This window comes from Cnephaeus nilssonii (genome assembly GCF_951640355.1).
Source record: "Cnephaeus nilssonii genome assembly, chromosome: 19".
In the NCBI taxonomy this organism is placed as follows: Eukaryota; Metazoa; Chordata; class Mammalia; order Chiroptera; family Vespertilionidae; genus Cnephaeus; species Cnephaeus nilssonii.
In genome coordinates this window covers 22,715,150-22,728,507 of record NC_137090.1, presented here as the reverse complement: position 1 = coordinate 22,728,507, position 13,358 = coordinate 22,715,150, and the positions used below count along the sequence as shown (strand labels likewise).

Below are 13,358 nucleotides of genomic sequence, written 5' to 3'. Positions count from 1 at the left end.
TTTTATATGCATGTGTCTGTGTCTAATATACCATATATTTATATACTATATATTTAAATATATTTTAAACACATATGCACATATATGCATGTGTGTATATATATATATATGTATATTACACAAATTTACATCTTTCAGTCAGAACTCTCTGAACTCAACTTGGATGCCAAGTTGGTATCTCAAACTTAACACAGCCAGCCCTGGCCACGTAGCTTCGGTTAGAGCAGTGGTCGGCAAACCGCGGCTCGCGAGCCACATGCGGCTCTTTGGCCCCTTGAGTGTGGCTCTTCCACAATATACCATGTGCGGGTGCGCACGTACAGTGCGATTGAAACTTCATGGCCCATGCGCAGAAGTCGGTTTTCGGCCTGGGCGAGTCTATTTTGAAGAAGTGGCATTAGAACACTCAAGAGGCCAAAGAGCCGCATGTGGCTCGTGAGCCGTGGTTTGCCGACCACTGGGTTAGAGCATCGTCCTGATGCCAACGTTGTGGGTTCAATCCCAGTCAGAGCACATACCAGAATCAACGAACGAATGCACAAATAAGTGGAACAACAAATCAATGTTTCTCTCTCTCTCTCAAATCAATAATTTTTTTTAAATGCTCATGCCTAACCACTTCTTTGGGACCTTATTTCCTTATGAAGGCTCCCTTATCATGTAAAACTTTCATCAAATTTAACATGTCCAAAAGTGAGCTCTGCAAAATTGCTCCTTCCACTCTTTTATTTTTTTAATATATTTTATTGATTTCTTACAGAGAGAAAGGGAGAGGGATAGAGAGCTAGAAACATCGATGAGAAACATCGACAAGCTGCCTCCTGCACACCCCCCACTGGGGATGTGCCCGCAACCAAGGTACATGCCCTTGACCGGAATCGAACCTGGGACCTTTCAGTCTGCAGGCCGACACTCTATCCACTGAGCCAAACCGGTTTCGGCTTCTCCTTCCACTCTTATCCATCTCAGAAAATCAGAAAATGGAAACTATTTGTTCTGAGAATCATCCCTGATACCTTCCTCCACATCCAATCTATCCAAAAATCATGGTGGTTCATTCCTCAAAAATAAAACCAGGATTCAACCATTTTATTACCTGTTATCTATCACATGAATTATTAAACAGCCCGTTTCTCTGCCTTTTCTCCATCTTTCCATTTATTCTCAACACAGAAGTCTAAGTAACACAAACTTCAAATCAAAACCCTCCCAAATCTTCCCATCTCACTCAGAGTAAAAAAAGGCCTCAAGATGGCACTACATAATTGGGCCTTTATTACTCCTCTGACCTCATCTTTTATTACTATTCCCTTCATTCATCTGGCTCCAGCTGTTCAATGGCTTCCTTGCTGTTCAAACATGTCAGGAAACCTCCAACTTCTGAACCTTTACACTTGCAGCTCCTTCTCTTCCCCCAGATATCTACATGGTTCACTCACCTCATTCAAGTCTATATTCAATGTTATAAGAGGCCTTCCCTAACCATCCTCCCTATTAATTCTACCCACTCATTCTCTATCTTCCTTACTGATTTTTCTCTGCAATATCATACCTGACAAATATGTATTTGTTTATGGCCTGCCTCTCCCCACATGAAAACAGAAATTTTATTATCACTGGCACATATAAGTTACTCAATAAAATTACTGATTTGGAATCAAGCTTTGCTCCAACCAAATTTAGAATAAAAGCTACCACTGTCACCAAGTTTAAAAATTTAACAAACTCATTATTTTCCTAATTGATTATACTTACCCATGTACATAAAATAATGTATAAAGTTTCTTTGCATCAGTCATACAGCTTCGAGTTACAGATAAGACTCCCTTGGGCCCTATTGTCAGGGGTTCAAGGGCAGGATTTCCAGACTCTACAAGCTGGGAAAAGAGGCGCTCCACACTGCGACGACAACCAACACATGGGACAAGCTGAGAAAGTGCACTCAAGACTTCACGTGATGTCACCACCATGGCAATGCTTAGATCTTGTTGTTTAAGCATACTATGTCGCTGAGAGAAAGAAAAATGAAGAATCCTTAAGAAACACATAAAATTACTCTTTCACTACTACTTCTGGTTCCTATCCTTGTGCATTAAGTACAACTTGGGCAAGGCTTGCCATCTCTATCTGCAACTGAGTCAAAAAAAGCAAAGTAGCCTGGCCAGTGTGGCTCCATGGTTGAGCATCCACCCATTAGGAGGTCGCAGTTTAATTTCGGGTCAGGGCACATGTCTAGGTTTCGGGCTCAATCCCCAGTAGGGTACATGCAGGATGCAGCCGATCAATAATTCTCCCTCATCACTGATGCTTCTGTCCCTCTCTCCTTCCTAAAATCAATCAAAGCATATTTTTTAAAAAGGCAAGGTGGTCAGCCTTGTCCATATGATACTGAGTTTGCTGCATAAACTCCCCTTTCTAGAAACTAGGTTATAAAAAGCTCTGCTTAGGATGTGCCCCAGCATAGCAAAAGGAAGCCCTGCATTTGGAAAGTTAGTGTTTATTCAAGTATTAAGTTTAGTACTCTTGCTTTAAATTGAAAAAAAGAAAAAAAAGAAAGACAATGCAGCTTTACAATGTCTTCTCAACTTTTAAAAACACACTATGTTTAGCTATAGGAGTCAAGTTAGGATGGTGATCATGTAGAACAGCAATTCTTAACCTGGAGGTATGGACAGGTGTGTTATGGATTAGTGGGCGAGAACAATGCCTATCGTACCTATGTAGGAGCCTGCAATGAGTAACTAATATGCTGGTGCATATGAATGTTATGTTAGCTATGACAAGGTTGAAAAATGACTGAGAACCACAGCTGTAGAGAAACGGGCAAAATTCTAGTAAATAACTTCTACCTGGATGGAGTTATAGTTACACTATAAGTAATGCTTCCAGCTTTACTAAAACCAGATGAAAAAGTTTATACCTAAAATGAATTTTTCTCACATCTACTATTAACCATTCATTCAAAGTTTACTCCAAAAGTAGAAACAGAATTCTGAAATAAAGTAACAATTTATCCTCCATTATCTTAATTATATATAGTATATTATAAAGTATCATACTGCATAAGAATTAAATATTCAAAAAGCTCACAACACAGGATTAACTTTTTTACTTGAATGAAAATTACTATAAAAGAAAATCAACAAGTTCTCAATGAAAAGTTGTATACCTTATCTTTAAAAACCAGGAAAAACGACCTGGTGAAATTAAAGCCTTATAGACATGTAAAGTTTTAACACACCAAAATCTAATCTCTTTCACATGAAAAGTACATAAATATATTCACAGTAGCAATAATAAAAGAAAGCAACTTCAATGTAATCTTAAGACCTAAAGAGCCCTAGGTAAAACAAAATTAATACTTACGGCTAAAATTTTCAATGACTCTTTAAAACACACACACACACACACACACTTTAAAAGATTGGGTTTTAAAACTATTACCTGAATGAACTGCTTTAGTTGTGCACCATTATTTTGATGGCCATCAAGATTTAAAACATTGTCAGGAAATTCCATCACCATCTTAATATGCAAAAGAATAAAAATCAATTATTTTCTCTTCTTTGAACACTTTATAGACTATTTTACAAACTCTTAGGACAGAAATAGACACACACACCCCAAGCCAGATTCCCCCACCTTCCATCCTGCCCTCTGCCAAAAAAAGGTGTTTTTTGTTTGTTTGTTTTTAAAAATCCAAGTTATACAAGTTTCTAAAGCCAGAAAGAGTTATAGCCATTAGGAACAAAAACACTGAAGTCAGGCGGATATGAGTTCAAACCCCAGTTCTGTTGCTTACAATCTATGTCATAACTCTGGGCAAGTTACTTAACCTGTCTGATTTTCAGCTTCCTCATTTGTAAAATGAGATTACACAATAAATTTTAATATCTTTCACATAGTGAGTTGTGAGGATTAAATTATATCTTAAAGTGTTTGTTGCGGTGGCCTATGACAGCATTTAACCTTATATTTTACATTAAATACCTTGACATTTTTAGTTATTCCTCTTAACTATGGAATTCAGTAAATCTCATAATGAAATGATCATATATATGATACATATATTACATATGAATGAGGACTCAGATCAGTACTTGGCACATAGTAAATGTTTGCTCTAATTATGAACAAAAAGGATACACTGAGGTATTTATTCAATTACCAAAATTCATTACCAGAGGAATAGAAATATAAAAAAGTTTAAGGATATTTCAGGATATCAGATAATGGGGAATTAGTAATTAACACATTTCAATGATCTGTAATAGCACTGATATTAAGAAGTACCGTAGTTAGGAGCTATTATAACTAGGATATCACCAAATGAAAGAAGCAACCCAATTTCAGAGATGTTAAAAATATGGAAAAAAGTTTGCCTTCAAGACAATGAAATAAAGTAACACATTTATATCTTAATTAAAACATTGTAAAAGGTATTAAACATACTGTGCTAGAACAAACTTCTATTTCCAGATGACAAGGGCACAAACTCCTACACACCCAAAGAGTGAAGTCAGGTTTAAAAGAGACCCATTTGAGGCAAAAACAAAACACTAAAAAACCCCACCCAGTTGAATGTGATCTTAAAAAGATTCCTCCCTTCAACCAGCAACACAAAGACCTGCTTCTTTAATGGAGGTAACCATTCTTTTCCCCCCATATTAGAAATGAGAGCCTTAAAAGATGCTTGTTCTAACAATAAACTAAGAAGTGAACAACTAAAACAAGTCTAAACAGTATGTAAGATGTTTTTTTCTTTTTAAATATATTTTTGTTGATCTCAGAGAAGAAGGGATAGGAGAGTGAGTGAAACATCAATGATGAGAGAGAATCATTGATCAGCTGCCTCCTGAACACCCCACACTGGGGATCAAGCCCGCAACCCAGGTATGTGCTCTCACTGGGAATCAAACCATGACCTCCTGGTTCATAGGTCAAGGCAGAACCACTGAACCACACTAGTTGGGCAAAACACAAATAAATTTAACTGTCAAACACAAAAGAAGTATAAGATAAACTTTTAAAGCCACTTAACCAAACACTGCCAATCACTCCAAATCTACCATTTAAGCAACTAACACCTTGGTTTGCATTTTCTCTTTGCTTGATACAAATGTATACCATTTCACCACATAATAATTGCTACCATACAAAAATATTTTTAAAAAATGACCTACAGTCCTAGCCAGTTTGGCTCAATGGGTAGAGCGTCGGCCCGTGGACTGAAGGTCCTGGGTTCAATTCCGGTCAGGGCATGTACCTCGGTTTCAGGTTCCCCAGCCCTGCTCGGGTTGTGTGCATGAGGCAATCAATCGGTGTGTCTCTCTCACATCGATGTTTTTCTGTCTCTCCCTCTCCCTTCCACTCTTTCTAAAATTCAATGGAAAAATATCCTAGGGCTATATCCCAAGAAACCAGAAACACCAATCAGAAAGGATATATGCACCCCTATGTTCATAGCTGTACAAATTTACAACAGCTAAGATTTGGAAACAACCTAAGTGCCCATCAGCAGATGAGTGAATTAAAAAACTGTGGTACATCTACACAATGGAATACTATGCCGCTATAAAAAAGAAGGAACTTTACCATTTGCAACAGCATGAATGGAACTGGAGAGTATTATGCTAAGCAAAATAAGCCAGTTGGAGAAAGATAAGTATCACATGATCTCATTCATATGTGGGATATAATGATGAACATAATTTGATGAACAAAAATAGATCCAGAGACAAATGGCGGGGGTGGGGGGGGTAGAGAGCAACCAAAGGACTTGTATGCATGCGTATTAGTATAACCAATGGACACAGACACTGGGGCGATGGGGGCCTGCCCGGGGTGGGAATGGCTGGGGGTTGAGGGGTCAATCGGGGAAAAAGGAGACATTATGTAAAACTTTAAACAATAAAAAAATTATATTAAATTAAAATTTTTTAAAAAAGAAGAAAAATATCCTCAGGTGAGTATTAATCAAAAAGAGAGAGGGAGGGAGGGAAGTGGAGGGAGGGGGAAAGGGGGAAGGGAAGGAAGGAGGGAGGGAGGAAGAAAAAAAGGAAATTACCTACACTATTTTAAGATCAAAGCTATCAATTTAAGAAATATTCAAAGTGCCCTGACCAGGAATTGAACTGGCAACCTTTCAGTGCACCGAACAATGCTCAACCAACTGAGAAACTCAGGCAGGGCAAATAGACCTGATTACCATGTATTTTCTAGGTTTCATTGGCATGTATATTACTAAATTTTCTCTTGTACTTACTCTGCATTCACAATACATACCCTGTCCTTGCTTTACAAACATTTAGGAGAATGGATATTTTACCTTGCAGTTTTCTGGCCAATCACTATATGCTTAACATTGAGAGATGATAATAAGAAAAAGGGGGAAAGGGACAAAGAGGATAGATGCACTATTTTCCCCCCATTCTTTAAAACCACTTCAGATTCACTTAATCTTCAGATGCTAGCTTACCTAAAGGAAGACAGTCATGCAAAGTATTTTAAGCATGGTTTCAAAGAGGAATCATTAGTGTTTTGCTTCACCATGAGGCTGCCTATCCCTGCCTAGCCAAAAATAGAACAAGTCATGGTCCTGAAATTATTGCTTTATAAAGTTTATTGAAACCATTACGCACTTTCACTCTTAAGTATCTGTCCTGGTTTCCACCTGACCACAAATCTGGTTTTTAGAGCATTCTCATAAATTCTCATCAACAATATTGTTTGTATTTATTAAAAACTAGAGGCCCGGTGCACATGGGTAGGGTCCCTAGGCCGGCCGGCCTGCCTGCCTTCCTTCCTTCCTTCCTTCTTCCCTCCTTCTTTCCTTCCTTCCTTTCTCTCTCCCCCAGCTGCCAGCTGGCGGCTGGGGCCTTCCTTAGTTCCACGCCGCCCCCTAGTGGTCAGCGCATGTCATAGGGAGCTAATGAAGTCCCGGTACCAGTCGAACTCCCAAGGGGACATTTTGCATATCAGCCTTTTATATATATAGATAGAAGATCATTGTTGCCCAGCCAGAGTGGCTCAGTTGGTTGAGTGTCATCCCATGCACTGAAAGGTTGTCAGTTTCATTCCTGGCACATATTTGGGTTGTGGGTTTGATATCCAGATGGGAAACATACAGATGCAACTGATTGATGTTCCTCTCACATTAATGTTTCTCTCTCTCTGTCTCCCCTACCCCACCTTCCTCTCTCTAAGCATGTCTTCAGTGAGGTTTAAAAAAATAAAATAAAAATCATTGTCACCTCAGTTTTTTTTATTTCATCCTCACAACTATTTGTAACATTACCTTTAGTAATATTTAGTAAAATTATTTAATTAAGAGTTGAAAGAAAACATTAATAAACTTTTAACAAATGCTAAACACCTAATTTCCAAGTGCCTAACATTTATTATCTTTTTAAAGTCCTATTAAAAACCCTTATCAGCCGAAACCGGTTTGGCTCAGTGGATAGAGCGTCGGCCTGCGGACTCAAGGGTCCCAGGTTCGATTCCGGTCAAGGGCATGTACCTTGGTTGAGGGCACATCCCCAGTAGGAGGTGTGCAAGAGGCAGCTGATCGATGTTTCTCTCTCATCGATGTTTCTAACTCTCTATCCCTCTCTCTTCCTCTCTGTAAAAAATCAATAAAATATATTTTAAAAATTGTCACTAATTAATATTAAAAAAAAAAAATAACCCTTATCAGAGTTTCTAATCCACTTAGATTGGTTTGAATTAGGAGGGTAAATCTCGTTCCAGAAATGCTGTAGCAACATGATAGTATGTATCAGTAACTTTATAAAAGGTCCTTATCCTTTGATCCAATAATTGTACTTTTAAAAGCCTGAGAGAACAAATTTAATGCAAAGGTTTATGCATTATTTATATTCTTATAGTATTAGTTACAGCAAAAACTAGAACCACCTCTATGTCCAATAAAGAATGATTAAATTATGGAATCTCACAACAAAGTATTACATGGCCATTAAAGTTGTTTAAGAATAACGAGAAAATGTTCTCAATATTACATTTAGTGAAAAAAAGCAAGATATAAAATGTTGAGACTACAGCTCAACTCTGTATCTCTATGTGTGTCTATCTGAAAAACAGCAAGATGTGAAATGTTCAGAAAACATCTCATATCTCTGTGTGTCTATAACTGGAATTACATCAAATGTTGCTATATCCTTAAAAATAATTTGTTTTGTGGTTATTTTTCAAGATTATCGTGTAAAAAGTATATATTTTCACTCTATTCATTTTTAAAAGAACTACTCACTTAGAGTTGTAATTTTTCAAAGATTGCTATAAAATAATATCTATCTTCTATCCATCTGCTATTTTATAATTCTAGTAACACTGAACAGCATTTTGGCCACATAGCATGCCACTTTCCCAAATATTCCAACAGCTTACTTACTTGGGATTTTCCCAAATAAATACACCTACATCAGCACAGTACTCAAGTTTTCAAACCCACAAATCTTTTAATATATGTGTGTGTGTTTTACTGATTTCAGAGAGGAAGGGAGAGGGGGCGAGGGATAGAAACATGCCTGAAACCCAGGCATGTGCCCCGAACCAGAATTGAACAATGACCTCCTAGTACAAAGATCGATGCTCAACCACTAGGCAACACTGGCTGAGCTTCCACTTGAGTCTTTTATATGTGGATACAACATCTATACTAATAAAAGGGTAATATGCTAATCAGACCTGGAGACCTTCCAAGAGACCTTCCGGACATCCTTCTGGACAAAGCCATGGTGGTGGGGCCGAGGCAGAGGCGGTTAGGGGCGACCAGGCCAGGAGGGAAGGGCAGTTGGGGGCGATCAGGCCAGCAGGGGAAGCACTTGCGGGCGAGCAGGCTGGGCAGTGGGGGCGAGCAGGCTGGGCAGTGGGGGCGAGCAGGCCAGGCAGTGGGGGCGAGCAGGCCAGCGGGGGGTGGGGCAGTTGGGGGAGAGCAAACTGGCGGGGGGAGGGGGGTACACCTGGGGGCAATCAGGCCAGCAAGGGGGGGAAGTTGAGGGTGAGAAGGCGGGGGGGGGGGGCGGGCAGTTGGGGGCAAGCAGGTCAGCAGGCAGAGTGGTTAGGAGCGATCTGGCAGACAGGCAGGCAGGTGAGGGGTTAGAAGCCAGCGGTCCCGGATTGTGAGAGTGATGTCCGGCTGCCGGTTTAGGCCCGATCCCTGTGGTAGCCAGTCATCCCCCAAGGGGTCCCAGATTGGAGAGGGTGCAGGCCGGGCTGAGGGACCACACCCCCGCCCCCGTGCACGAATTTCGTGCACTGGGCCACTAGTGCATAATAAAAGCGCAATATGCAAATCGGCCGAACAGTGGACCGATGCTATGATACCCACTGGCACGAGGCCAGCCAAGGCAGGTACAATGCGATTGGTTGGGGGCCAAGCCAGCACCCCATGATCACCCCACAGAGGGAAGGCCAGGTCCTGGGTGCCGGCAACTCGAGGAAAGGAAGGCCTACTCTTGCACAAATTTCATGGATCGGGACTCTAGTATCACATAAAAGAGGAGGCTACTTCCTCACATACAAACCTAGTTTCATTTTACAAATACAATTTAAAATAGCCAGTTTAACTAAGGCTAGAGATTGCAGCATCTGTTAAAATGATAAACACATTTGTAACTGACTGTACCTGGATTTAACATCTAGGAGCTAACAAGATTCTAAAACTACTAGAAATGTAATAACACAATGTTTTCTCCTGCCTTACCTATGGATCCTAGAAACAAATACCAAACCAAATGTTAACTTCAGGGATACACTGCTGTCAAACTATCAATGGACCAGTGTGCAGAGCATCAACCTCTGCTCTACCTTCCCTCTTTCCCAACAGGTGTTTGCTTTAAGTAGTATTGGTAGAATAGTTCTGAAAGAAATTTGTTGCCCTAAATATAATGCGTTGACAAGAATTTTCACTAACCGGCATTCAATGTCTGTGCAGAAGTTCAAGACAAAAGCAATCAATATTCCCACTTATTCCCTAGTGATAAAAAACCCTTCCAAAACAAAGAAAAATTGCACCTTTTCCTAAATAAAATGCTATTTTGAGATATTTAAATTAAGTAAACCTAAGCTGTAGTTGCCTTGGTCAGAAGCTCACAATGCAATAAAAGCAAAATTCAGGTTCAGTCGAATACAACTTCTCTGGAGAAATAAGTACAATAATACATCATAGTGCAAGGTTTTTCTATGGAAATTAGTACCACTGTACAGAGAGTATAAAAACACTCCGAAAGTTGTCTATTTTACTGTGCTATATATCAGATATATCAATGCTGCATTAACAGTGGTTATGTGGTCATAAGGAGAGAAATCAGTCTCTCTCCTTTTTCTGTAAATACTCAAATTTACATTGATTTCCTCTACACTATGATATTATACACTCAATAGTAATCTATGTCCAAACCCAAAGGATATTTTTTAAACTTCAAAGGCATTCTGGGATAAACATAAAAGGTTGATACTAAACTATGTGCTCCAGAAAAGTGTTGGAGGGGGAGTAAAGAAGAAAATTATTGACAAATGAACTCTTAGTAGATGTTTTCAAATTGAGATATGCACCCTTTAATATAATCAGGGTGCTAATTTTTTAAACTGCTTATAATACAAGTCCAATATCCTTTTAATGCAAAAAGTGCAAAAATCATAACCAAGGCATTCAAGTATTTTCTAATGCATCAACACAAGTTCTATTTAAATCATAGCAGGCCAAATCATTCTACCTTTTCCCAAGAAAACAAAATTTATCTCAGGTAATTATAGATGCTTTCACTTAAAAAGTTCTAACAACTTGAAACCTATATGATCCTATTAACCAATGTCACCCCAATACATTTAATTTTTTTTAAAGTTCTAACAAATTAAGTCATTCAATAGCTCTTCTAATCCTTTTTAAAATACTGCAGCTCATTCAAGTCTTAATTGAGACTGGCCAACAGAAAGGCATAGAGTGGCATCTCTACAATGACTTGCACTTTATGTAAAATTTGGAAAAAATAAACATTAAAAGAAAAAATTCAGGAACAAAACAGATCAACTGACTTTGAAGAAAAAAAAAAGCCCAAGGAGAAAATGAAGAGACTAGTTACACCTTATAAAAATAGGCAAATAGGCTTCAGCATAACCAAAATAGATTTCAGAAGATATTGTGAATAGATTCATTTCATTTCTTAGGAAATAGTGGCAAGCAACTGCACTCATTTCCTGTTCAGGTTCAATTCAAATTTCTGCCATTTCCTTTTAAAGGAAATACTACAGCAACACAGGGCAGAGGGTCTGTAATACTGTACTACCACCAAATCTAAAAAAGAAAACTACCCAGAACTAGGTTTTGACATTCAAGATGAACAATCAGTTTTTTATTGTGCTTTTACACCTTCGATAATTTTGCTTCCTTAAAAAAAGCACACCAAAGACTAATGCCAAAAAGCCCATTTTGAAGAGTCATGGCCTAGCAGTAAAATCATTACTAAGAGTTTTAATGTAGAAGACAATACAATACTATTTACATCGAAATCAGATCACTTAAGTGGAATTTTTACTGTGCAAGAGCATGTCACTGTGTCCTCAGTAATTATACTTATGCAGTGAGAGTTGTAGTATTAAGATGGACAATATAGAGGTACCCGTGTGGCTGTGACATTTCCAGATAATTAAGCCTCCCCGAGGGTAGGTGGTTTTCTGTAAGGCATAGGCCCTAAACGCCCAAGATCCTTCAACCCCTCTCCGAGGCGCGTGCTTTGGCAAAAGCAGCGTCTCCGAAAAAGATAGGGTAGAGGAAAACGGTTCAAAAAGGAAGGAAAGCCTGGGGAAAGGGGCTCAAAGTGGGTACAGAGCGCTAGGGGCCTGCAGAGGTTACCGGGGGACCCACTGCAAAGGCTAGTTGGTGGGGCCTGCCGGAGAAAAGGCCTCGCCTAGGAGTTGCAACACACTCTTTCTCCAGTGCGCAGCGCTCGGCCTGGGGGAGGGGGAGGAGGGAAACAGCTGCCAGAGAGCGGAGAGCCCGACCCGGCCCGCTCACCGTGAGGGTGTCGTCTATGTAGAGGGGAATCTGCCTCCTCTCGAAGGGGAACTCCTCTTCCCCGTCCCTGCACACAGCCACCAGTCGCGCCATCGTCCCTGACGCTGCCGTTGCCACCGTCACCACCTCCTCCCAGCTGCCGCCGCTGCTGCTCCTGCTGCCGCCGCCGCCTCCTCCCAGCTCCTGCCTGCAACAGCCAAATGCCGCGAGCTTCAGCACCCGCCGCCGCGCAGCACATTCGCCACGGGGGGCAGGGAGAAAAGCCGGAGGGGACTGGAGAGTCAAGCTGCGTTTCCCATCACCCGATTCCACACACGCTCATCCAATCAGCGCCGAGCGCGGACGGGACCCGCCCCCTCGCGCCGCGGGCCCTCCCAGCCCCCCCACCGCGGCCGGCCTCCAGTCAGGGTCCAAAGGAGAGGCGGAAGGGACTCCGCGGCCTCGGGGCCTCCCCGGCCCGTCACCGGGGCCCCGGCTCCAGGACCATCACCCCATGCCCGCTCCCCGCCGCCGGGGAGCCCATAGCTGACCCCGTTCTCCCCCTCTCTTGGCGCGCCCCGCCCAGCCAGTCCCCTGGGCTGCAGTTGCCCAGTGCGACCCCGCCCCTGGGAGGGGTAGACCCCGCCTCGGCTCTGCGGAGTCCGAGGAGGAAGGTTCAGACCCTTTCCTCACCGTTCTCGGAAAAGGCCTCTGGGCTCTGACCTTCACCGTTTCCGTGGTCGCCTCCCTGACCCCCACCTTTGCTCCCCGTTACCGGCTGACGAGGCCCGCGTCAGGACCAGCCTGGGCGGGGAGTGCGGCGCCGAATGCCGTTTCCCCTCCGGTATCCGCCGCTCGCGCCACGGGGAGTGGGGGAGGGAGGGCGGGGGACTGGAGGAGGGTGGGGCCAGGAGGGGCGGAGAACGCCGGGCGGGGCTCCTCCTCCTCTCGCGAGACTGGACACGGCGCTGCCGGCTCTGCAATTTCAAAACCCCAGTGGCGGGGTTGGGGTGCCCCCCAGGCAGTCTGGGGCCGGGTGGCCGGCGCCCTCCCCCTCGTCTAGCTACTCAAATAAATCCGAAACGGGACTGCCAGGGGTGAGTGAGTGGATGGGCCTCAGCCTCTGGCCCCTGCCGCGCCGGCTGGGAGCCGCTCTCCCGAGGACCGAGGGGCGGAGGGAGCCGAGCGGAGCCGACTCAGGGCCCACCGAGGGTCGGGCCCCGTGAGGACCTGGGTACGTGGGGAGGAGCCGAGGCTTCCGAAACCCGAAAGGCGGGAATAAGGGCCGGAGAGACGAGCGTCTGCGGGCTGAGAGACACACACGCTGGGCTGGGCTCCCAGGTAC

The 13,358-nt window shown here is 42.5% G+C and overlaps 1 protein-coding gene across 5 annotated transcripts in view; it reads right to left on the bottom strand.

Moving 5' to 3' along the window:
- The window catches only part of GGNBP2 (gametogenetin binding protein 2), a 29,756-nt gene extending 16,875 nt beyond the window's left edge, over positions 1-12,881 (bottom strand). For 2 of the 5 annotated variants that reach the window (XM_079798275.1, XM_079798278.1), the window contains exons 1-4: positions 12,707-12,881; positions 12,035-12,221; positions 3,445-3,525; positions 1,756-2,009 (exon numbers count right to left, since the gene is read on the bottom strand). In XM_079798275.1, coding sequence (XP_079654401.1) covers positions 1,756-2,009; positions 3,445-3,525; positions 12,035-12,127 — 428 coding nt within the window. In that variant the 5' untranslated portion in view covers positions 12,128-12,221; positions 12,707-12,881. Of the gene's footprint in view, positions 1-1,755; positions 2,010-3,444; positions 3,526-12,034; positions 12,300-12,706 lie in introns of those variants that run through there. The other 3 variants (XM_079798276.1, XM_079798277.1, XM_079798279.1) reach the window with 3 other exon arrangements.
- Positions 12,882-13,358: the final 477 nt, after the last annotated feature.